The 26,912-nt window shown below is 40.7% G+C and overlaps 1 protein-coding gene across 1 annotated transcript; it reads right to left on the reverse strand.

The window, feature by feature from the left end:
* Positions 1 to 1,156: 1,156 nt before the first annotated feature.
* LOC147884532 (uncharacterized) lies at positions 1,157 to 2,343 on the reverse strand. The gene has a single exon (XM_087397720.1). It carries the CDS (start codon positions 2,216 to 2,218, stop codon positions 1,469 to 1,471), a length of 750 nt encoding a protein of 249 aa, XP_087253846.1. The 5' UTR covers positions 2,219 to 2,343; the 3' UTR covers positions 1,157 to 1,468.
* Between the last annotated feature and the right edge of the window lie 24,569 nt (positions 2,344 to 26,912).

The raw sequence follows: 26,912 nt of genomic DNA on the forward strand, positions 1-26,912 counted from the left end.
TCCCTTATTCAATACCTGGGACAAATCTAAGGAAGAAAAGCAACCACATTCAACACATTAACTCTCGGAAGTCGTCTAAACTCTACCATGAACAGAAAATAGACCCTCCAATTAGCAAGACGAGACTCCATGCACATCCTTCAAAAGCACATTCTAGGGCTGATATGAAAGCTACAGTACCTGCAGGCTTCCAAACGTTGTGAGATATAGTTGAAGAAACATTAGAAATATGTATAGGGAATTGAAGGCTTTGATCACTTGGTCCTGACAAAACCCCATGACATGTACAAATGCTAGCAAGACAATCGTCGAGTCAATGTCAGTTCGTCACTTCCTCATGCAGCTTGCTGGGCTCTTGCCTGGTAAAGAATGCAAAGATGAGCTGCAGGTCGTTCTAAATAAGGCACTCCAAGGATTTCTATGTCAACAGTCAAACCTTTCCCGACACTTTTAAAAAGGTCCAAAGAGAAACGCACACAAACACAGGAATGAGCTGAATGAAAAGAACTGGACACTTCCTGTCCCATTTCAGTACAAATCAGGACTCTTCCAACTTCAATCCTACTTTTGCAACCTAATATTCATACGTTCAAACTACTCAGGGAATGTTTATACTGTCAAATTCCTCAGTAATATATACAGGGACAACCCAAGAACAGCCATCTTGTTGCCCAAGCTTTGCTTTCATGGGCCAGCCTTAATACCAAAAACACAATCAAGGCATTTGAAATCAGAAAAAAATACCCGTAATAAAATGTTCACCCTCTAACAACCGTCCTAAACTAGTTTTCTCCTTGTTTGCACAAGGTAACCATGCCAAAGGTGCAAACAAGTATACCTTTGTAAGCCTAGAATACATCCAATCGTATAAATTCAGAAAAATTTGCACAAAATGCAAAAAACTGTGCAGCCTTGATAGAAGGTGACAAAAGTTTGGAGACAAAGACATGATACTTTAACACCAACTCTCAATGAATAAGATCATAGCCTCAACATTAAACGCTATGGATTCAAGACCAAAATCAAATGGCCGCATTCGAAAACATCTAGGACAAGTCCCTACGTTGTAGCGAGCAGAACAAACGAGTTCAATTCTTTGCCCCAAAAAAAAAAAAGAACAAACGAGTTCACACATTATACTTGAATTGAAACCTGCTGGAGAAACTCAGTACTGTATTTTATCATCCTTTGGCCTAGGCTTTCCAATAATCGACACCAAATAAAGGTACAAGTCATGACATTGAATGGGCCTCTTGAGAGCCATTCTCAATATTGGATATTGTGTACACAAAGTTGTGATCTACGTGACCGCCGCAGCGATTCTGCATTCAAACCGTAAACAAGTCATTCAAGTAGAATCCCACACAGACTAGGTGCATGCTTGCTCAAAGTATGGTGAACAATGCTCCTGGCGAAACGGCCAAAGCCCAGTATCACAATAACAATTCATCAGTCAGGCCACTTTAAATTACGCATTGTACAAGCTGGCGATTTGAATGTCCGCCTCCTCTTTTGCCTCTTCCTTATTTCGGCCATATACATCGATACTCAAGTCTTGCTTGATGTTGTCCGAATCCTTAACAACATGTTCTTTGTTGATCACCCGCTTGTCCGCTAGTGAGAAATTAAAGTCGGATCGAACTGCGCCTATAGGAAGAAGCTTCATAAGATTCTCTACAGGATGGTCTCGTTTCCATGTCCTGGAAGCACACTTGGCCCGAAAGTCGAAGTCGTCACAGAAAAGAGCATCAGAAAACTGCGGAGGAAAAAGCGACGCATCCAGCTTCAGGGCAACACCCAGAGTGGTGCCGTAAGCATGGACGTAGCAAGTACAACCGCCATTATCCATGCATTCGAGGGAGCTAGCGGAGATGGGCTCGATGAGGAAGGTATCGTGGACTTTCATAGACTCATCCTGACGAAAGCAATGGGCTAAGCCGACGACGATGTAGTCGTCGTCGGACCAATCGGGATTCTCACCGAGGGAAGATCTGGGAGAGGAGGGGCGAGGGAGGGAGGCAGGAGCAGGAAGAGCTCGTCGGAGGGGAGAGAGGGAAGAGAGGAAAGGGGAACGCAAGGGGAGAGAGGGAAGAGGGAGGGGCTTGAAGCAAGCAACTGAAGGGGAAGAAGTTGAAGAGAGCTTCAATAGACGATGCTCTGCACAGCTTGAGCTTGAGCTCGGAGGGTTACACAGAGCTTCCATGGCAACCATAGCCATCCTCAGAGCTCGTAGTGCAAAAGCTCAGACCTCAACAATGAAAGTTGGAAGAAGATATTTTGTTTGGATAGACCTTATCATCCCCAGCACATTCCTCTTCCTCCTAAGAGTAGATAGATTGCGCGCCCCCCCCCCCCCCCAAAAGGAGTATCATAATCGTCGCGGGATTTTTGTTGGGCTTGTTGGGCTCTTGCTGTGGGGAGTTGAGTGAGGTTGATTGCAGCTTTTGATTGGTTGCCGGATCCTTGCTTGCCCTTACCTACCTGTGCAGTCTGATTGCAAGGGTCACACAGGTCTCGCCTTCCGATTGCCCTCTGTTTGCCACATCAACTCTACTGGCCATCGGAACGGCTTGCAAAAGCTCTCATTTGCACAAGGTGAGTCCCACACATGACTAAGGTACGGCAAATTGCATTAAAGGGGGGCTCAAGTCACTCCTAAAAACTAGCCTAGTATGATATTATTACTTAAATTGTCTAAAACCGACTAGCCAATCAATTGCACATGTTTAATGGAGACTCTTGGCTCAACACGTCTACACGAAACCTTGGTGTTAGAGCACATTCCGACGCAAGCGAATTCATCATTCCGAATTTCTCAATGAAATTAAGGTGATTATTGGAGGTCCACCTTTTTTGCTCAATTTCAGCTAACAAAAATCGAAATTGCTACATGCAATCCTGCTGACAAGCTTATAATTTGACAGACCTTTTGTTGATTTTGCTGATCCCACGCATTCTATTGGCTAAAAATGCTGCAAATTGAGCCGAGCAATGTGCGAATGCACTGTTAGCGTGAGCACGTGTGGTCTCTCTCCTCTCGCACACGCTATCGAATTTCCCACTTCGCTAAATATGGTATCAAAGCAAATGGTGCTCAGGTAGCTTTCTTGTGGTCTTGTGAGTGTATTTGCTCCACTATCTCAATTTCTCAGATGTTAACGCGAGATCCTAAAACCATGGCGCAAAGGTTGGAAACTACAATTTTAGCTAATCTACAATTGCAAAATGTTGGATTTAATACCACAGGAATGCTTTCTTATACACACTTCAAGCACCCATGCATGTCCATGGTGCATTATATGCATATGGGCTGTGGGTACGGGCGGGCAATCTTTCCCGTCTATAACCACCCTAAGCAGGCAACTACTAGTGCTGAGGAGCTAGCACTATGCTATCAAGTCTAGCTAAGGACAAAAGCATCCCATGTGTTGCTCCAATGCTACATATACCTTGGTAGAGCAAGTTGCAATCTAGCCACAACTTGTTGCCCAAATTCCTTCCACACTCAGGACTGAAATGGGGCTGGGGTTCTCCCCAACTTTCTACAGGATCACTTGTCAAGCAACCCACTCTACCCTCTAGTAGCCCAAGGCTGGGCTAGCAGAGCAAATTTTGAGAAGGATGGGTTGGCGACACAATGCCACAACAATTGTGCCTGCAGCCATGCAAACCCCCATGGGGCGCTGCACCGTTGCTACTAGTAGGGTTGATCAAGCACTACTAGCTAGTGTGGGGAAGCCCTCTTGTGTGGACCATGAGGTCAATGATCATGGACGATGGGCATCTTCCAAACATGTCTGGCTGTATGGCTGCTCAATCTCCAAATGGCATGTCTGATTACGTGTTCACACACTTGCACCAATTACAGGTGTGCACACAAAAGCAAGGTATTTCCTCCATGCCATAAAGTGAGCAACTATCAAACTAAACGTGTAAATCAAAGCAAGGAAAATAACTTCAAATTGGAAATTAGTGTGCATTTTTTCTAAACCCTTGAACTCCTTTGGAGGCGAGAGCCTCCATCAATCGTTATGATCAAGCTCTCTTTCTCATTCATGTGCGCATGAGATCTGCTTTCCATGCTTTAGCCTACACCTCTCACTAAAACACAACCCAAGGACCTATGCTACAATGAGCAACGACACAATTGTAGGTGACCAACACCCTTGGAACCTGTACTTGGGAGAAACAGTGACAACATTTCAGCTCAAGATATTATAAGTGAAGCTTTGCCGCTACTCTACACACACAATGCTCTTTAGTTGTTGTCCTAGACTACACTTCTAGCCCTTGTGCCACAAGGTTAAGAATGCTGATAAATGCCTGTTAGAGGCATCAATAGTGCAATATAGGTAGCTTGTTGTGGACTTAGTTCTCGAGTGTTTATCATGGTGTCACCAATCTTTCATAGACGTTCACTTGTGCTCAGGTTATTTTTCATGTTGTATTTGAATGTCACCTTCATAGCCTTTGTTATGATTTCGAAGGCTTTTGTCATGCAAGATGTGCAGTCGCTTCTCCCCGCAGTCGCTTCTCCCTTTTTTTCTTTTTTTTAAAAGAAAAAGAAAAAGAGAGAGGATTAGAATAGGGTGTGTAGTTTAGGTTAGATGAATTTTTAAACTAAGACAACAAGGTAGGGTCAAGTTAGGTATTATTAACCACCAGTAGGGTCGAGAAACTTAGGCTAATTGGGTAATTAGTGTAACTACAAGTTCGATTAAATTTGGTTAGCCAAACTAAAACAAGGTAAGTACCCGTAGGTCTAAGGTCCATTCACACTTGGAACTAAACTAGGTTAGGTCAAATATTTTAGTTAGGTTAATTGAACAAGTTCGATTAAATTTGGTTAGCCAAATTAAAACAAGGTAAGTACCCGTAGGTCTAAGGTCCATTCACACTTGGACCTAAAGACCCAAGGGCCCCTAAATTCTCCTAACTATAAAGGTCCATAACTTGCTTATTTGGGACCCAAATTGGACCCGAATTGAACCGCAAATTCAAACATGGAACCATTGAGCTACGAGGACTTTTTGCAACCAATACCACACCATTTAGCCATCCATTAGACTCGTCAATTTGCACCCCTGTGTATGCCCCTTTTCGCACTATTTCGCTCATAAGTTTCCACCGTCACCTCCAATTGACAATTCGTCTGCACCAACACATTCGCCCACTCGTGTGGGACAATCCTAGGCACATTCTTAACATGATGGTCCCTAATACACTAACGCATCTCTAACCCTACTAACATTTTTTCCCCTTCTTTGAGGGACTGTATCTTGGCCGTATGAAGACCAAATCGCACCTAGTTTGATGCCAAGATTCACTCGTGCAAAGTCTGATCTCAAACGATAATTTTCAAGACTTTTTACCATCGGCTTTAGTCTCGATAGTCGCCATTACGTAGGCACTGATTTTGACTCGTCGATTGCATATTTTTTGCCATTATTGGGCTATGAAGGTCGCAATCAATTGCGAATTTCAAAGTCAAAGGCACTCACTTAAAGGATACACTTAAGCATTGTGTATGCACCTCAGATTTTGGATGAAGACTAGCACTTGCATACTTTCGTGAGCTTTCTTTGGCCCTCTACGCTCTTCAAGAATTCAACCTCTCACCATCATCAAGCAGCATGGTGAACCTGATAGTTGAAGAAGAAATAGGTAATGATGACCTGCATCTTGCAAATCACCTTAGAGAACAACGCAATCGCCACCACAACAACAATGACATATGACACTTTGGTAAATTGGAAATGCTAAAGTACAACGGACAAGGGAATCCCGCGAGGTTCCTTCAACTCTTCGATGCAACATGTTGTGCTGGAGGCGATTAGCCAAATGAAACCAAAGCCGTCTGGTTCTCAATGTCCCTAATCGATGATGCTTCGAAATGGTACCTTGACCTTCTCGTAGAGGAAAGAGCCACATGGGCACTGCTATCTGAGTAGTTCAGAAGAAGATTCCAAACAGAAAGGCCACAAGATGACCCCGCATTACCACTAGGCAATATAGATATGCACAAGAAAGAAAAGGTCAGAACATACTTAAGAAGAATGAAAAGATTAATAGCAAAGTGTGATCCCCGTCTGGACGACAAGTGCCTCATAGCATGGTTCATCTCTGGCCTTAAAAAATCCATTCGCAAGACATGAAAAAAGTCAGTAGCTATGCACATTTCACCAATTCTCATGAAGCTGCAATTGACAATGGCATGACCGATTCTGACAACGACAGTGATGGCTATAAATCAAGTCAACGCAACAAGAAATCTTCGAAGAAGGGAAGCACATCCAACAAAGATCGCACCACCGAGGACAGAGTGGAAGCCATGGCCCTAAGAGTAAAAGATGAAATGATGCAGGCCATCGAACAAAAGCTACGTGTCTCTCAGCCGCACCACAGTACCCACGGAGAGAAAATGTTTGGTGCCCACACTGTATGGCCAACCATACAGCCAATGAATGCCCAATCTTGAGGAATAGACTAAACCCACCAGAAGTGGCTCAGCCGCCACAGTTATGGTTTCCCATTTGCAATGTTGCAAGGCATGATGTAAATACCTATTTCTACAATATGAGGGTAGCACAACCCTGGCCCCAACAATACCAACCAACCAACACTGGCACTTAATGCACAAGTGCCACGTCTCAACCCACTCCTGGTGGTGAGAACACAAGTGCCTCAACTAATGAGGAATCCCAATCCTCCGCAATATCCACAGGCTCCCAATCTTGCTCCAATAATTCCGGTGCAACAATTCCAACATGAAGACCTGAAACCTCACTATGAGTATGAAACAGAGTACCCTATGTACTACATGGATGGTGTTGAAGGACTCATCCCGGTGTATGCTAATCAAGTAAGGCCTACCACATGTCGAACACCCATCAAGTGTTTTTGTTGTGGATAAAACCACTGCATAGCAGAATGCCCACACAAGGGTAACCCCATTATATTCCAACCAGTGTGTAGAGAATGCGGAGTTGGGCATGGATTGCCCACTAAGAACAAAGCCTCAACCAACCACAGAAGTAAAACTTGATGTATCCCTGGGGATGATAAGTGTGGAAAATCACAGTGTGGCAACACAAAGTGTGGCATCACAGCCAGTCTTGATCATAACAAGACAGTAGAAAGAAGCAGCACAGCAAAAAACTCCTTTTTGCTCAAAAAGCAAAGAGCCCTCTGGCAAAACAAGCCATGCCAATCCCACAACACAGTGAGACCACGCCTAGCGTATCCATGGAAAGTGCCACCCAAGGAGCCAAGGAAGCATACCCCAATGCTGAAACTAAAAAGGCGCATTACCAAGCCTTGAAGCAATGGGTACAATAGGAGCAAGAAAAATTTGAGACAAACAAGATGGCAATAGCAGAGGTCAGAGCACCATTAGCACCTAGCATTCACACAGTGATTGATCCCAACAACTTCCAACGGGTAATAGAGCAACATGTAAAACATCCCCAATTGGATGGCACCGCCCTAGCAAGCTTGATAAGCTGCCCCATCATGATGCCAATTAGGACCATACTAAGAAATTGCCCTACAATGTGGGAGAGTTCCAAGGGATGGATCGAATCTTCACAATACTTCCCCCCACCTAACGAAGAGGAAAAGGTAATTTTAGTATTAGGGATGACATAAAAAATGTAACCATCCTGCTGGAGCATAAAGCCTTTGGCCAATACTCGGTAAACATTCTGGCAAGAGAGCTATATGAAGAATGGGGCCTATCTCCAATGCAGAAGGCCAATTTAACATCTGGCTAGCTGACCACACGAAAATGAAGCCATTGGGTATTGTTGAAAATGTGTCAACAAAAATTGCTAGTCTAAGAGTAAGGTTCACTCTTCAATTAACTATCTTGGATCTTCCCAAGGGAGCCACAACATACCATACATTGTTGGGAAGACCATGGCTTCGGGAAGCATTGGTACTCCATGATTGGGGCACTGATAGAATCACTATCCAAAATAGAGAAACCACTGTCAAGATAAATCTGGGAACAGGGGAAATCAAACCCACTATTCCTAGAAATGTTGAAGACACTTCCTCCACTACAGCCACCAATCATGCATCCCCTGTACCTACCAATGTACTAAAGCCCATAGAAGGGGATACACACAGTGACATCAATAATTGGATACAGGTGTTGGCTAGAATAGATAATTGTAAAACAACACATCCAATGTTGCTAGATGTGGATGCCCAAATGATACAACTAGAAGCACCAATTTGGGATGATGAATCAGAAGTAGTGGAAATGCCAGTCTTCATACAAGCATCAAGTGGGACAGTGACCCTGAAGAGGCCATAATAGAAGGCTACGGTGCCGACATTTATTGGGATATAGAAACAAAAGCTGATAATGCAACCTTTGAATGCCAAGTATTTGACAATGACTTGACAATCCTACATGCACTCATGGCCATAGAATACCCAAGATCAACCGGTCCAGGAAAAAGGAGGGTGTACAACGCCAAAAGGCCAAGATAGAGCACTTCAACCAATTCGAAAGAATAAAGACCAGAGTGGTGGAATTGTACTTAACTAAGCCCAAAAAAGCACTTGAGTCGCCAAATTTTGAATGGGATCCTAAAGGGCTTGAAGGTGCTTGTATGACCGAAGAACCACTCCTTGGGAGTGTGACTCCTATTGAAAATCCATCACTAGTCTCACAAAGCAAAAAGCTTAGAAAGTTCAAACCCAATGTGAGAATGAAGAGTGAAACGACGAAGAACAACATGAAGAACAAGGGAACACAGATGGATTGGATCAAATATCTTCCACTGGAGCTAGCAGTAGCCAAGCAAGCACCTCAAAGTGCCATGAAGGCCTAAGGGAAGTTCCCGATTACTTCAAAATTACACTAGGGGAGAAGCAACAATAGCAACACCTAGGCTAGTTAGGGAATCACAACTCACAGAAATAGAGAATATTGAGGATACCCCAATTTATGAAGGACCAGCCAAGACAAGGAAACTGAATCTTGCCTTGGACGGAGAAGAACAAAAGCCTATATACATCGGTGAACAGCTCACTCTAGAAGAAGGAAAATAATTGAAAGCATTATTGATGGAGTTAGGAAAGTAATTCTAAAAGCTGCACCCTATCAAGTTTCAACTCATTGTATGACAACTATACAAGATGGGCAAGGACCAGGTTTTAAGGAGATGTGTGATGTCACATGAGATCATGGCAATCCTTCATGAAGCCCATGAAGGCATTGCAAGTGGACATTTCCAAGGGGAAGCAATAGTAAGAAAATTCCTTCTCGTAGGATACTGGTGGTGGCCAACACTTTGGTAGCGTATGAACATGTCAAAAGCTATGATGTATGCCAAAAAACGAACTACTAAACCACAACATAAAGACTTCAATCCTCTAACAACAGTCATTGCACAAAAACCCTCAACAATTCAATAGTCTAAAGCTTGTATACACCTCCACACTAGATAAGTATAAAGACAAGTGCATGGAGTGGCAAAATCAAAAGGCAATAATTTCCAAGTTGGAAATTCAACTACTAGGTCAAGCCGGAGGGGTCAGCACAAGATCTTTTGGTACAAGGCATCACTACATTATACCAAGAGCTTGTTGCAGTCCTCCAGCAAGAGGATCACCTTGAAGGAAGAATACGCATAATGTGGAAACACTTGCAAATCAAAATGTTACGTGCAGTATCTGGGACCAGACCAATAAGCACAAAGGCTCTCCGAGATCTATGCCAGCATATGGATGAAGACAAGAAGAATGTGTTCTGTCTCTCAGTGCATGCAAATCTCATACGGTTAAAGGTTAATGCAATACTACTATATAAATACTTGATGGGAAGCCCCCCTCTTTGGGTAGTAGTAGGACTCTCACCCTCACCGCAACAATCACCACCAGCTTCCATGGGATATAACTCCTAGAAAAATCCAACATTAAAGCTGTCATCAATGCCTACCAGAAGCGACAAGGATCTGCTAGAGGAATATGTGGTCTACCTTCAATCTAATCTCCCCTATCTTGCCACTCTCTATTCTGATCTACTCACATCCCTCCCTAACTCCAATACTATCCTCCATACCTTTTGAGAAATCCACGCTAACCCATATTCCTTGCCATGCCTCTTTCAGTTACACCTAACTTTTTTCCAACACTTGACAATGCACCCCTTGAGGACTATCAAGTTGCTAAATCAATTTTCCCTGATCTCCCTCCACTTTCCACCAACATCCCTACTTCTACCTTCTCAAATTCACTACTTGCTTCGACCTCAAGCTTTTCCCCTATAACCTCTTCCTCTCCCCCAAGACCACATATTCCTCCAATATCCCTTGAGTTTTCAATGGAAGACACCATTAATGATTCTATCAATGAGCTTCAAGAATTGGATAATCCAATTCACATACCCACATGGGAGTTGCAACAAGATTTAGATAGGATTCACATGCCCAGTAATCCCATTGGTGATTTTTGGAGGCAATACCCAAACATGTAGTCAAGAGGAGGATGGGACCTCTCCGGTGAGTATCTGCCAAGCACAAATCACTCTAGACATCAGCATCAAATTAGAGCCACAACCTGCTTGGCGTAGACCAAAGCTGCTCAACGAAATCCTTGAATACTTACAAGCTCCATCTCGCTTTTGCACACATCCCAAATTTGATGTGGTACCCTATTGCTACCGATGGGATGCCAATCATCATGATCCATATAGTGCAGATGCTCCTCGCTTGGTCGTTAATCAATAGAAACTCTAAAATCAAATGGACAACCCAAGAAACACTCATTAGAGCCTTGGACAAACATGCATCACTCCTCCTCCTCTTCCCTCCTCCCTCCCTCCTCCTCCACTCTCCTCCCTCTTCCTCCTCCTTCCTTGTCCCAACTCCTCAACCCTTATCCCTCGATTCTGCAAAGGAGACTAGCTCTTCACTCCTCAACCTTGGACTCCTCCTTAACCCTGCAACCCCCTCTGAACCCTAAAACTCCTAAATAGCTCTCAACCCTTTCCCCATTTTGAATCATGAAATCCCCATCTAAACCCTTGAACTCCTATGGAGGTGAGAGACTCCATCAATCGTTATAATCAAGCTCTCTTTCTCATTCACGAGCGCATGAGATCTGCTTTCCATGCTTTAGCCTACACCTCTCACTGGAACATGACCCGAGGACCTATGCTACACTTGTGAACACCTATGCTACAATGAGCAATGACACAACTATAGGTGACCAACACCCTCGGAACCTCCACTTGGGAGAAACAGTGACAACATTTTGGCTCAAGGTATTACAAGCGGAGCTTTTTCGCTATCTACACACACAATGCTCTCATAGTTGTCCTAGACTGCACTTCTGGCCCTTGTTGCCACATGGTTAACAATGTTGATAAATGCCCATTAGTGGCATCAATAGTGCAATATAGTTAGCTTGTTATGGACTTAGTTCTCAAGTGTTTATCATGGTGTCACCAATATTTCAAAGACATTCATTTGTGTTCAGGTTATTTTTCATGTTGTATTTGAATGCCACCTTCATGGCCTTTGTTATGATTTTGAAGGTTTTTGTCATGCAAGATGTGCAATAGGCTACCGCATGATGCATCATATGAATTTAAAATGAATTGTATGTTTGTGTTTGCGTCCCATAGGGAAGATAGTTTGGATTGAAGTTGTAATTGCAGATGTCTTTTGTTTCTCTTTTCATTAAGATTATTTGTTTTTCTATAGAGTATCTCAGAGCTTTGATGTTTGTTTCTAGTAAGTCCATATATTCATCAACAAAATGATTGTGCCATGTTGAAGAGCATGCAATGTCTTTGTAATTTTCTTTGCTAGGTTTTGAAGTTCTTCTTATTGAGGTTCTATTTTCTCATCAATTGGTTGCAAGATACAAGTTGTTTGTGAAGGTAGTTTTGGAAAGCCATATCTATAAGCTTTTTTGCAACCCCTACAATGGTGTATGACTTGTGCATTGCACAATGTTTCATGCAATTGATTGCTATTAACAGAGATGTAATTGTTAATGAGAGAAAGTATTTCCATAATTGAAAATTGTTCAAGCATTGGTATATCTCAATCCATTAGTAGGCCATGATCATGCTGATACCTCTATGTTGAAATTCTATGACAAAGGCCTTTTTCTAAGATTCTTCTATCTTTTTTTAATTCTTGCTTTATTGCTTGAAAATGATGGAGATAATATCTTGCTATTGTGATTGGATCTAAATAGAAAATATGTCAAATGTATGATGCTTCGATTTCATTTGTCAAGTTCTCAATGTCCGAGTTGTTTTTTTGTAAGCATTCTAAAAGCTTCAGCCAGCATCTTTCACCACATGAAAATTTTATAAAGAATGTAGGAGGTCCAACTTGGGACATCACAACAAAAACATTCTTCTTTAATTTTTCTTTGTAGTCTCCTGATGTTTACAATGCTTTAAAACCTTTGTATTCTATCCTTGAATTTAATAGTTGGTCAATGTTTGTATCTTGTCAAATATCTTGGGCACTAAGTTGTCTTCCATGTAGTTGACCTTTCCATAGTCTCACCTAGGTCGATGATAGAATTTTATGATCATTATTTTCATTATTTTGAAGCATTGGTTCTCTCTTCATTCATTAGTTCCACTTTGAGAGTCTTTGATAATCGTGATTGCACAACTCATGGTGGTAGATTCTTTATTGTCTAAAGAATAGCATTGGAAATGACATGTCTTTGCAAAAGAGATCTTTGAATAGACTAAGTGTAAAATGGCCTTTGCCTAGTGCAATATGTGTAATGGAATCATTGTTTGTTATGCTACATATAAGCCATGAACTAGTGTATCTATCTCCAAGTTGTCATCGTCCATATTGTTATTACTAACATTGGAAACTATAGGAATTCATTGCTTGTTTTGCAGTAATGAATTGGACCCATTCATGGTTAAGAGTGACATTGTTGTTGCTATAAAGTGGTTTTGTTCATAAGCTCATGGAGTGCTTTCATTATCAGTAATGGTCGACTCATATAGCAATGCTTGTGGTCCAGCTTTTGTTTAATTCCAACCAACATACATCCTTCATCATGCTAAGAAACCATGGTAGCACTTGTTGTGTTTTGTATAGGCTTGCCATGACATATATAATGCTTGCACATAGTCTTTATTTCCCTTGTGGTATAGTTCTTAAAATTGAGCAAATGATATACTTATGGATACCAAACATGCCTCAATCGGATTAAGCTTTTGAATGCGCTTAGTACTTGTATTCATTTGCAATATGGAATTTGCAAATAACTTTCATATTCTAACAATAATTGAGCATGTTGTGTGGGGGTTAAAGGACACTGTGCCTTTACCCCGGTTATGTACAATACTCAAACACATATATAAATGAATGAAAAAGAAGATTAGGGTGTTCTGCACCCACCAAAACTTGTGTGGCTCCCTATTTCTCTCTCTCCCTCTTCCGTTCTTGCTTCCGTTGAGAGCACTGTGAATTGGTATCAAAGCTCGAGTGATCTAGCTGAGTGTGCGTGAATGCTTGGAAGCTCAACAGCTTTGTGGGAGGAAGCAGAAGCTCTGTGGGAAGCTTTGTGGGTGACTTTACTTGCGCCTGAGTGTGCAGAGACCTTGAAGGAACCTTTGGAAAAGTCACTTTGGTTTGGTGAAGTGGTTTTGAGAGCTTGTTAAGTGTTTTCATAGAAAAAGTCGTTTTTTAAGCTTTTCCCTGTTCCGTTCGACGACAGAGACTCCGTATTGACTTGTAGAGGTAGCTATTGCTTGCTTTTGGTATCCACTTCACTTTAGGAGCTTGGAAACACCTTCATTCTTGAATCTGGGATCATTTCATTGGATTTCTGACTCACTGTGTCAGTTCCTACGTTTTTCCGCCCAAGAGTTGGAACTCAAGTTTGGAGCAACCATTTGCAGATCTGTCAGTTTCGGTGGACTCAGGAGGTCCTAAAACTTCTATGTTGCTCATCATTCGCACTCCGATGCACTTTACAAACAGCTCTATTTCCAAAAACGTTTTTCAGTCCATGTGTTGGACCCAATGATTGAGACCACGGTTTCCAAAACCGTCTATCCCATTGCATTCCAGATGCCCAAAAACCCCTACCTGTCAGTTCTTGCACGATTCGGTGGAGTATTTTCAGAGTTATGGATCTCTGTGTATTCGATTTCATCTCTCTATTATGCATTTTTCATTCTAAGGTTTTGAAACCTTAGATTTATGCCACATGGCAATGGATAAGTGTTGACTCCCATTTCTCACTCATCGGTTGGGATTTTGAAGTTCCGACATAAGAAAGATATTTGCAGATTTTCTTGCTGAGTCCGATTATGCAATGGCACCCATGTTTTGAGGCATCTCAAGTTCTATTTTTAGTAGAGGTCTTTTTCGTAGGACAATGATTTCTTGAGCATACCTTATGCAGATCACTCTGGTTGCAGTTTGAGCCATGTGCACTCATTCTTGGCATTGGGTTGTAGTGGATGATTTATAGGCCATTTGGATGCATTGTGATCCGTATTGGACGTGCTGATAGGCCCAGATTGCCTTGTGGGATGTTATTTCTAGTGGAGTACTGAAATTTGATGATGTTGTGGGTAGCTTGTTGGCCGAGGAGATTAGAAAGAAGTCTATGGATGGCAACAAGCAGGATGCAACCTTAAATGTGCAAAGGGGTAGATCACAGTTCAGGGGGAAGTCCCAAGAAAGAGGGAAGTCTCGTAGCAAATCCAGGGCACGGAACATTGAGTGTTACCACTGTGGCAAGAACGGCCATATGAAAAAGGATTGCTACAAGCTGAAAAGAGAGCAAAAGGATAAGAAAAAGAATGCAAATTGGGGTGCAAATCTGAAGGAAGAGAGTCCAAGGGAGGACAAAGGAAAAGTGAAGACCGAGGAGATCAATGTAGTCACACATGATAGTGACAATGACGTTCTCTTCATGTCTAATTTATTTGTAGAGTTGGTTACCACTTCAGATGATGCATATTCCCAGGATTGAATTTTGGATTCTGGTGCTTCATTCCATGTTACTCCCCATAGGGAATGGTTCTCCACTTATGACAGTGGAAAGACAGGTTGTGTGCATCTTGGAAATGACTATGCATGTGACATAGTGGGAGTAGGTGACATAAAGTTTTCTTTTGCAAATGGGTCTGCATTTATTTTGAAGCATGTGAGACATGTGCCTAAGTTGACCAAGAGTCTTATTTCAGTGGGTCAGCTAGATGATGCTGGTTTTCACACCACTTTTGGCTTTTAGAGTTGGAAAATTCAAAAGGGCTCTATGCTTTTGGCCAGGGGTGCCAAGTGTGGGACTTTGTATTCCTTACATGTATTAGGGGTATTTGATCATGTTGTTGCAATAACCGAGTAGCCAAGCACTTCTTTGTGGCATTGCAGGATGGAGCACATGAGCCAGAATGGAATGAAACTCTTATGCCGTTTGGGTTATGTACCGCATTTGAGTTTCTCTCATTTTGAATTTTGTGAGCACTGTCTCTATGGGAAGCAGATTAAATCAGCCCATAAAACAAGGGGAAAGAAAGAGTTTGAAAAGCTTGATTTGGTGCATTCAAACGTATGTGGTCCCATGCCTACACGGTCATTAGGCGGGGCTGAATACTATGTGACATTCATTGATGATGCAACTAGGAAAGTGTGGGCTTATGCTATAGCTCAGAAGAGTGATGTGTTCTAGGTATTTCAGAAATGGCTGGCCTTGGTTGAGAATCAGTCAGGTAGAATGCTTAAATGCCTACGGACTGACAATGGTGGAGAGCATCTCTCTCATGACTTTCAGCATTTCTGTGATACACATGGGATTAAGAGGGAGCTCACATCCCCTCATACTCCAGAGCAAAATCCAGTTGCAGAAAAGATGAATCGTATCATTCAAGAAAGGATGCAATGCATGCTTTCCAATGCAATTCTTTCTGGTGGTTTTTGGGCTGAGGCAATGAAGACTACAGTGCATGCGATCAATAGACCACCTAGTAAGAGTTTGGATGGTGGTATTCCTGAAGAGGCATGGAGTGGCAAGAACGGTTCTTACTTTCATTTGCGTATATTTGGGTGTGAGGCATATGCACATATGCCAAAAGAGCTTCGAAAAAAGCTAGATCCTAAGTTTAGGAAAGGCATCTTTCTGGGTTATTGTACCACTACAAGTACTTCAAGTTTGGAAAAAATAACCACAAAATCCTTCCATAGTTGTATTATACTAGTACAACACACAAGATTAAAAAAGCTCTATACTAAAATGTAATTATAGACTGTATACAAGCTATAGATCTTAGTCACATAGCAAGATAGTGCTTCATGAACTTGAAGTCTCATGCATTAGGGTCTATGTACTATGAGTTCCAAGTATTTTAAAAGTTGTCTTCATCATTGTGATACTAGCTGCTATAAGTAAGATAGAAGAACTATCTCTACATCTCAAAAAATTAAGTCATCCATTTGTACTTGTGTAAGAAAAGGTATTCCATATTCATAACTTGAGAAAAAACTACCCACAATATACTTTTGCACAACAACATTCTAAACTATCCTTTTAAGCTTGATCGGGTTGAAGATCCAGAATGTAAAAGTACACAATTTAGACAAAAGTTCTGATTACTTTGTTTACGTCGAAAGTCCCATGTTCCCCTAATGATTGAAGGCAACAATAGAGTTGCACTTTATAGTCTACCATGAATCACGACACCACAACAAAAGCACAGATCACGAAACAACATGAAAGCTATCACGGGTCATCACATCCCACAACAACGCACAGTCCACCAAAAAAATGGCTCTAATAATACTGTTAGGTTGCCAAACCACACCACGTGTCAAAATAGGAGGCAACGTTTATGAGGGGTCCCACACGCTCGTACCCTAGATGTGCCAACCCCCCTCTCTATCTCTCTCTCTCTCCCAAAAATTGGACTGGATGAGAGAGAGGGGTCTCAACCCTCTTTTATATCCAAGGGATCCAATCCACCCACAATGCTTATGGTATTGGACTCCCATAAATCCACTTGCTAGGTGATGGTGACACAAAATTTTGATATCTTTTATTTGATGTTTGTATCACTTTCATATATGTTTGGTAAGATTATGATGATGAAGTAGTAGCCTAGTGGCTATCACTTTATTTTCATTTTCTAAGATATTGCATAGGATGGAGAGGATGAGTGGAATGAATCATTGTAAATATTATGCGTATGAATTATATATACCTTGGTATGGGGTGAGAGTTAACATATTATGGGGGTTTAGAAATTGGAAGAGTGAGTCATATAAAAAAATGGGTCTCATGTCAATGTGTGCTCAATACTATAGCAGAGATCACTTGACAACCATGTGGAGGGCATGTGGAGTGTGGAAGAGTGTGGGATCAAGGGGATTCCTTCTAGAATTCCTATGTGGAGTAGAGAAGATGTGGGCATTTGGAAAAGAGAGGGCCCATATGGGCTCCATGTCAGAAGACTCCTAAGTTTCTCAATTTTTAAAGAGTCATGAGCATCTTGTAATGGGACAAAATATGCCCAAAAATACAATTGATGATGACCCATGTCCTTGTGTCATTAAGGGGCGAAGGAATCTCTGGTTCAAAATGTAACAAGGAGAAGGAGAGTGAGAATTGCTCTATTAAAAGAGCCTTTCTCTTCCTTCTCAAGGGCCTATTTCTTCTCCTTGAAGTATTCCATCACCTTCTAATCTCCCCTCTCCCTAGAGAATTAGGTTCTCACTTTTGTCCACCTCTCTTCTCTCTTTATGTTTTGAATGAAGTCATGATTTCTTTTCCTCATACTTCTCTTGTCTCTTCAATCCTCACTTCAAAGCTTCGTGTATCCATGTGAAGAGGTCTTTGCAAAATCTGATATGAGGGCATATCTCTTCTAGGCAACCTCAATCCACTATGAGTCCTGAGTGTTACCTTTCAGATAGGAGCAAATTCAGGCCTAGTATGGATAGTTTTGATAGCTATGAGTAAAACTATCATAATTTTTTTCCAAACTCCGTTTCTAATGAAACATTTATAAATACGTTTGAATTTTCATGATATATTTACTGATATATTCAAATATCTATTTTGAATAGGAACAAAAATCTTATTACTATTTGAGTAGTGCAGTTTATTGTGTGGGATAGTTTCACCCATCCATAGGAAATTTGCAATATCTTTTTGCTCGATTGTCCAATTGTGAACTTTTTTATGTGGATATAAAGCTCTTATCTAGCTATGAAAGTCTATGGTATCTTTTTTTAATAAAGTCTTTGTTGAGTCATTTGTTCATCACTACACACTATTGCCTCTCTATACATTTAAACCTCTGCTAATGTCTATAGGATGTGTGATGCTTTATAATCCTCATAATTAGCCATCTCTTTGTGTCTTTTGAGCTTTAATTTTTTAAAAATTATTTATTCCAATCATCCAATCTGCCCAAATTAGCCTTACCAATTCATTCCCGTCTTATCAATTCATGTGGTTTTGAATTGCAAGATTTTCTTCCAGTAAAGGATTGCTTTTGAAGCTGATCCACTAGCCCCAAATGGGTGTGATTTTTTGGTGAGCTTTTTGTCACGAGCTTTTTTTTAATTTTCATGAATATTGTGAGCTTTTCATTCACCTGAAAGAGAGAGAGAGAGGGGGTGAGGGGGACCTAGAGTGGGGTGGGTTGAAAGTTTGGGTTGTGGTTGCGGTTAAGAGGAGAGAGGGGGGTGAGGGGAGATAAAGGAAAGGGGGAGGGACGGGCGCATGGGTAAGGTGGCATGGAGAAGGGAGGGGAGGGGGGTTGGAACATGTATTTATTATCATAGTGGAGAACGTAGAGGGGGAACTTATAAGGTATGCAAAGAGGAGTGCAAGGAGGAGAGAGAGGATGAGGAATGTGAAAGCTATGTTCATCTACTAAATGCAAAGGGGAAGGGAGAGCATGTGGGAAATTTGTTCATTTTCAGTGTATAATTTGAAAGGTTTGACCTCATATTTGGATTCCTCAAAAATTCAAAAATGACCGGAATTTGACGAGGAATGCGCTGACTAAAACACAAAATTTTCAATTTTTATCAGAATATGGTCATGTTGGTACTCCAAATGGTCGGAATTCGATGAGGAATCCAAATATGAGGTCAAAAGTTTCAAATTATACACTTTTAAAATGAACATCTCTCCCATAGTTTCTCCCTTCTACTTTGAATATGGACATATCTTCCACAATTTTTTGCCTCCTACTGCCACTCATATCCCCCCCCCTTGTGCATAAAGTTTCAAATTATACACTTTTAAAATGAACATCTCTCCCATAGTTTCTCCCTTCTACTTTGAATATGGACATATCTTCCACAATTTTTTGCCTCCTACTGCCACTCATATCCCCCCCCCTTGTGCATAGTATACACTCTTCCACCCCTCCCACATGCTATGAAAATGAACATATCCTATATCCTCTCCCCCTCTTTCTAACCTCCCCATCTTTCTTATAATAAAAACATGTATGGATTTTAAAAAAAAGCTCGCAAAAACAAAGGAAATGGTAAAAAATCTCACATTAAAAAGCTCGCCAAAAGATTTTCCCTGCCCCAAATCAATGCTCCCCTAAGCCCTTCCTATTTCCTATGTTGGAGGATGACCTCACCTTTGATATCTATATTTTTGTTTTAATCTATATCAATAGAGAGTAAGCATCTCTTGGGCTTCATTTAATGCTAAAACCCTTTTCCTTTTCTTGAATATGTGGGTTTGAGATGTGAGCCAAACTAAACCCCTCGTTTTGTGTCACATTTTTTGGTGGAGATGCCAAGTAGGTTTTTCTTAGAATGCTTCTATCATAACTCATGATTTGACTATATTGAAGGAAGGGAAGCCATCTTTAGAAGAGCAAAAATTATTTGTTTCTACTCATCTTTTGGTGCAAAATGTTCAACATTCATGAGTCCCAATCTAGAGACATGTGATGATGACGACAACTAGTAGCTTCAAGGATACATCTCAAAAGGAGAGGTGGAAGAATAGGCATTTGGTCATTGCCTAGGGGTCAATTGAGGGGACACTAAAGGAGATGGAGCCTAGGAAGAAGAATCTTCTTCAACAAAATTCATGAGAGAGGATGTGAAATCTACTAATCTTTGTCAACAAAACGAGCTGCTTCTTGATGTTTCCATAAACAAGTACGTAGAGGGAGGATTACTTGAAAATGCTAGATGGATTTCCTAACCTTTTTGAAACAACTACTTACAAATATGACAAGTCACTTTAGTAGAGCACAAGAGGGATATCAAACTCAGGGCAATCTAATGGTGCAATGGCTAAGGCATTTGGGAGTGGTGAAAGTAAAGGTTCTTAAGAGATAACTAATTTGCTTGAAGCAGTGTTTTTTTTCTAGCACAAAATTATGAGTGGATTTCTCAAGTGGTGGTTGCTAGGTGGAAAATAGTGCGTTTGTGTGGATTTTCCCCCTTTAAATGCATGCATAAAAAGGGATGATTTTCCTCTACCTTTTCTTCTATTAAAATTAATCCCTTTTTGTGCATGCATTTAAAGGGCAAAGACCACACAAACACACCATATTGCACCCTTTTTTGGAGCAACCACCACTTAAGAAATCCACTCAAAACTCTCCATTGGAAATAATAACCCCGCTTGAAGCAATTTAATCACCTCCTTCTTATGCACCTCTCCTTGCTCCCAAACAACTTAACTGTTGCACCATTGGCTTGCTTTGGGGTCTGAGATCGCTCTTGTACTCTACTAAGGTAACTTGTCATACCTATGAGTAGCAGTTTGCAAAGAGGTTATGCAATCCATCCAACACTTTCAAGTAGTTCTCCCTCATGTGGATCCAGCTACTAGTTGTCTCCTCATCATTATATGACTCTAGTTTGGGACTCTCAAACATTGAAGAAGCATCTGTGACCGCTTTCCTATGGCAACTCTTGATAGTATAGTAGATCTTCTTATTCTCTCCTTATTAAAGAATAAGATAACCTATCTCCCACTTCTGAACTACCTTCACTTGATGAAGCCATGGCCTTCCCAAGATCAATGGGTATGCCTTAGAAACTAGTTTTGTAGGAATAACCTAAAAATTTGTAGGCACGAAAATACCATATACATCTACAACCATATTTTCTACCACTTCTAGAGCTTTCACTCGTGTTATAAGAAAGCTTGACATGATAGGGAGAGTTGATAGAGGACAACTTTAATGAGCATCTTTCATTGTTTTTTCATTCATGACATTTGTGGATGTATCCATCAATGTATGTATTAGAAATCATTTACCAATCAATGATAAATATTGGAAATCATTTACCAATAAATGATAACATCAATCATTGGTATTATCCCCCACATCTATGTCCACCTTTTGAGCCATTAGAGTCCCATTGTCCCTTTTCTTATTTTCTTTGATTCTCTTGTGCTAGCTAGGTTATTCCATTCATTTTTTAGTTTTGAAGAGAGTGCCAAAAGTTGGCCAAATGTGATTTATGTAGTGTTCTCCCTAGGGTCTATCAAGAGATCATAACTAAGAGATCCTTGTCCAATGGGAGATCTAACTATCTGATTTTACTTCTTGAAGAATTATTTTTCCTATGTCTCTCTACTTTGTATTGTTCTTCCTCTTCTTCTTCTTCTTCTTCTTCTTCTTCTTCTTCTTCTTCTTCTTCTGTCCTAGTTTTTCGACCCCTTTTTTCATCAACAGCATAAGGGTTTCTTCTTCTCTTTCTGAACATGCTTGCTCTAGAATTTCTACACTTCTATCCTCTCTTTTCCTTAATTTTGGACACTCGGGGGTGATAGTGCCCCTTTTCTTAACATACATAGCATGTGACATTGCTTTCATATCTAGGCTTATCCTCATCTCATGGAGCCCTAGATGGCCTTGCATTGACTAAGTCTAACTTCAAAATCAAAAAATTCTAGCATAAGTTGTGCAATGTTGTGATCCAAGGATGGGGTTGGCACTTAAGAGATTGAAGCTACGTCTTCAAGAGGTGGTGGAGTTGGCACACACCTGGAGAAGGTTGGAATCACACTCAATTTTAAGAGTTGTATCTTTCTTTAAAGTAACACAAAGAGCATCTTTGAAATTACCAGAATCTTGCTAAGAACTTTTCCATGCAAGGCAAGATGACAAACTTGCTCATCTTAAGTTGCTCCATTGCTAAAGAATTTTTAGAGTCCCCCATAGAAGAAGAAGAAGAAGAAGAAGAAGAAGAAGAAGAAGATGTAAAGCAGTCTAATGATACTTTATGAACAAAGCCTCAGAGCTCACTGAGAAGGTGGAAACTAACTCTCCTTCCTTTTGAGAAATTTGATCCAATTGCAATAGTAAAGATTTGGTGACTCCACTCTCTCCTTAATTGCTCCAGTCAACTTTTCCCAATTACTCTTTGTCTATTTCCACAAAACCCCAAGCCAAGTTAAGGCCACATTGCCTAAGAAATCTGAAAGTATTTCATGTCTGCTCCTTCAACCTATCAAGCAACATGCTCTATTGAACTCTTGAAGATAACTTCTCGGATCTTCTCCTTTTGATCCATGGAACACTACATTTTGCAGCAAAAGATGAGTAGAAACAAATAATTTTTGCTCTTCCAAAGATAACCTCCCTTTCTAAAATTTAGTCTGACCTTGAGGTTATGATAGAAGGATTTGAAACAAAACCTACTTGGCATTTCCACCAAATATGTGACACAAAACTGGGGGCTTAGCTTTCCTCACGTCTCAAACCCATGTATTAAAGAAAAGCAAAGAGGTTTTGGCATTAATTGAAGCCAAAGTGACACTCATTCTCCATTTTCTTAGATCAAACAAAATTAGTAGATATCGAAGGTGAGGCCATACTATAGCATAGCAAATAGGAAGGAATTAAGTGATCAACTCTGAAAGTGAGGGTGATTCTTTGCTAGAAGAACTCTTGTGACTGAACACCCAATGAATTTATGTGAAGGGAATGAATTGATAAGGCTGATTTGAGAGATTGGATGATTGGAACAAATTATTTTAAGAAAAGTAAATCTTAATTGACACAAAGAGATGGGTAATCACAAGGACTATAGAGAACCACACACCCTACATACATCAGAAGAAGGGGTTTAAATGTATAGAGAACCATTGGTATGTGGAGATGCAGTAATGAATTTAAAAAAACTTTATTAAAAAATAATTTATGGATAAGAGTCTCACATCCATATAAAAAATTTTGCAATCATGCAAGCGAGTAGAAAGTTATTGCAAATTTTCTATGGATGGGCGAAACTGTCCCACACAACAAACTAAGCTACTCATATAGCAATAACTTTTTCATTTCTGCTCAGGATAGAGGTTTGAATACATCAATGAATAGATCTTGCAAAGACAAATATTTTGATATAAATCTGATTAGAATCAAAGTTGATGGGAGCAAAAAGTTATAACAATTTTACTCATAGCTATCAAAACTATTCATACTAGGCATGAATTTGCCCCTATTTGAAAGGTAGTGATTTCTTTCAATATTCTTTCATAGTGGATTGAGGCTGCCTCATATAAGATTTGGAAAAGACCTCCTTATGTGGACACACAAAGTTTTGAAGTGAAGATGGAAGAGATAAGAGAAGAATGAGGAAAATGAAGCATAGGACTTCATTCATGACATCAATAGAGAAGGGAGGTGGACAGAAGTGAGTAAGGAGAGGGGAAAGTATGGGAGGAGCTAGATACAAGGTGATGGAATAGCTATAAGGAGAAGAATGATTCCCTTGAGAAGGAGGAGAAAGGCTCTTTTCATAGAGCAATTCTCACCCTCCTTCACCTTGTTACATTCAGAGTCACTAGATACCTTCACCCCTTGGGCACATTTTGACAAGTGTCCCATCACAAGATGCTCATGACTCGTTGAAAGATTGAGAAGGTGAAGAGTCTTCCCACATGGAGCCAATAGGGACCCTCTCTTCTCCAAATGGCCTCATCTTCCTTGTTCCACATAGGAATTCTAGAAGGATTCCTCTTGATCCCACACTCTTCCACACTCCTCCACATGCCCTCCACATGCTTGACATGTGATCTTTCCTTCACATGGACATGAGACCCACTTGTTTCCATGAATCTCTTCCTATCTTCTAAAACCTCCATAATATCTTATTCACAAACAACTCTCAACCCATACCAAGGTATTCACAAGTAACTCTCAATGCATATCAAGGTATTTATAAATAAAACACATGGTATTCACAATGATCCATTCCACTTATCCTCTCAATCCCTTAGAAAATAAAAATAAGTGATAGCCACAAAGCTACTGCTTCATCCTCATAATCATATCAAACATACAAGAAAGCAATACCAATACCAATTAAAAGATATCAAAATTTTTTGTTTCAATGTCTTATAGTGTAGCTTTTGCAATCCATAGTAGTAAGCTCTCTAATATAAGCACTAGTTGATGTGCTGCAGACTAGCTTCTCACAATCCAAATAGTAAAATATTCTAAGTAAGTTCTTTGAGTCCAAACATTGATTCTATCTTCTTTCTAAGAAATTAAGAAAACTAAGTTCAGTTAACTTCATAAGTTACCATACAAGAGGTCCACATACTGGACTCCATCAAAAATCTGAAGTTTCCCTTTGTTCTTTTGTAGCTCCATAGGCTAACAATTGGAAGCACAAATATTCTAAGACCTTAAAATCAACATCAAGCCATGATTCTTGACCTATGCTTTCCTCACATTCAGTTGCACATAATCTACCTTAGATGAGTCCATGATTTTTTGTTGGATAAACATCACAAATGCTACCAAAAGAGTAAATTCCAACTCAATGAATTACCTAAAGTCTTCAACTTTACATACATCATAGCATGCTAATGACGGTGCATTTCAACTTTCTTATAAGGAAGCATCAAAGATTCTCAACCTATGGTTTTCTCAAATTCTATTCTCTATCTACTTCATAGATATATTCCATCACCAAAGAGCTTCCCACAATATTAATAGTTCATGGTGTTTCCTTTCTAATCATAAAAGAATTTTCATTGCACATTACATTCACTATTCATTAAATAAGAATTAAACCTTGCTCCACATAATATACTATACATTGATGCAACTTTTCTTGGTCGACAAGCATTGAAATGTTGCCAGAAGAATATATTAAAGCTCAACAAATCACCTGAAGTCTTAAACTTCACATAGGTTGCTATTAAATTACACGGCGCAATGGAACATAAACTGAACAAAGAATAGAGAGTACTATATCGGACTATAGTATTGCTTCTCAGAAATAGTCTCCAAAAATTTGCTAATACACCCTTATACACATTCCAAATACCTACTGCTAGCCAAAATCTATCCTATGTAATCTCAAAATTTAACCAAGTCCATTGCCAATACTTGGTTGGATTCGACGAGAAGCCAAGGCTTGGAACAATTCAACCTTTGTAAGAGTAGCTTGGGGCATGAACTCATGCATTTTGTCACTCAATTCCAAAACACCCATGAAGACAAAGTAGATGTATTTGCACAAATGTGCATCGCTTTCTTTGCATCTCGTTGCATGAAGTCCTTGCAAAAGCATCATGCTGGAGATGAACAAAATTTTCTTTCAATACTGATGTGGTATAGATGATGGCTCCGTCCACCCGTGCACTCCCACAATGGAGCTTAGATGGCGATCTAGACAGATACTAGGTGAAGAGCTACTAGTTGGAAGATCTGATCTAATCTCAACTGATCTGATACAATGGACTGGGAAGGTCACCTTTTTATAGCTAAGAGGGCGGTAGTCGGATCAACGTAGTCGGTGGAGCCGACCAATCAACCTAGTCGGTGGAGCTGACCAGTCAACCTAGTCGGTGGAAGCGACTAGTTGTCCATGGAATATTCAAGAAATATCCCCTATACTGTCGCCTCGGGGGCTCTCACCCCCAAACCCCAACCAGGGCACCACAGGCTCCCCTAGGGCCCCCCAAGCCCCATCAAGAATAAGGGGCTCCCACACAATCAAGACAATGTGCCTCATTGTGGTACCAACTTACCTACCCTGCCTAGCCCATAGGCTAGACTCACATAGATCACCTTTCTACCATCAACGGTCTCATTGTTGATAGACCTCATCTGACATGCAAGTTAGGATCCATCCAGTATCCCGGGCTCACACATGGCTTCTCCTCATATGGGGGCCTTACAACTTGAGCACCTTGGACCACTGGTTATCAGGAGGGTGGGGCATTGAGTATATCTAACACCCCCCCTCAATGAACTACCTTCTCGTCCCAATGCCGAGTCTCTAAACACTCTGCCTCAATGGCTAGAAATAGATCCAACTCTGCTTCCACTATGTTAGCTGTCTCTTTCCCCTTATCTATCTTCTTCAAGGTACCATTCTTTTCATCTGCTTTCTTGACCAACAATCTGCAATCACATGGCCCTTCTTCTTGTAGTAGAAGCATTCTCCTTGAAACTTCTTCTTGCCGCCCTTCTTCTTTTTGTCGCCACCACTGGAGGACTCACCTTTGGTGGAGGAACCACCTTTGCCTTTCGTAGTGGCAGAGAATGCACCATCCCCATTGCCGCCTCCATCTCGAGCTTTAAGCCTCAATTCCTCCTCCATAAGTAAAGCATAGAACTCCTCATATGACAATAAGCGTTGTTACTAGTTTCATCAAACCTTGATGGACATATTCAGAGACACTGCTGAGCTAGCTTTTCGCTAGTCTTTTGTATCCTAGCACTAGCCATTTGGTCACGTAGATTGTTTATTCGGGTTATGAATGCCTCCGCTATCTCTCCTTCATTAAACTTCTCATCTTCGAGTTGATTCTCTAGGTTTTGGATCCTTGTCTGATTCCGCATCTCATACTGACTCTTCAATATGTTCCAGGCCATAGTTGCCTTAGATGTATGCTGAATCAAGGTCAAAACACTATCAGTAGTACTTGTAACAAGG

Source organism: Dipteris shenzhenensis, chromosome 26 (assembly GCF_047967505.1).
Source record: "Dipteris shenzhenensis isolate YYH24624 ecotype China chromosome 26, Dip_SZ_1.0, whole genome shotgun sequence".
NCBI classification, from domain to species: Eukaryota; Viridiplantae; Streptophyta; class Polypodiopsida; order Gleicheniales; family Dipteridaceae; genus Dipteris; species Dipteris shenzhenensis.

Excerpts from the sequence above, each read along its gene's own strand:
- LOC147884532 (XM_087397720.1), bottom strand. The coding sequence starts at position 2,218 with ATGGCTATGGTTGCCATGGAAGCTCTGTGTAACCCTCCGAGCTCAAGC.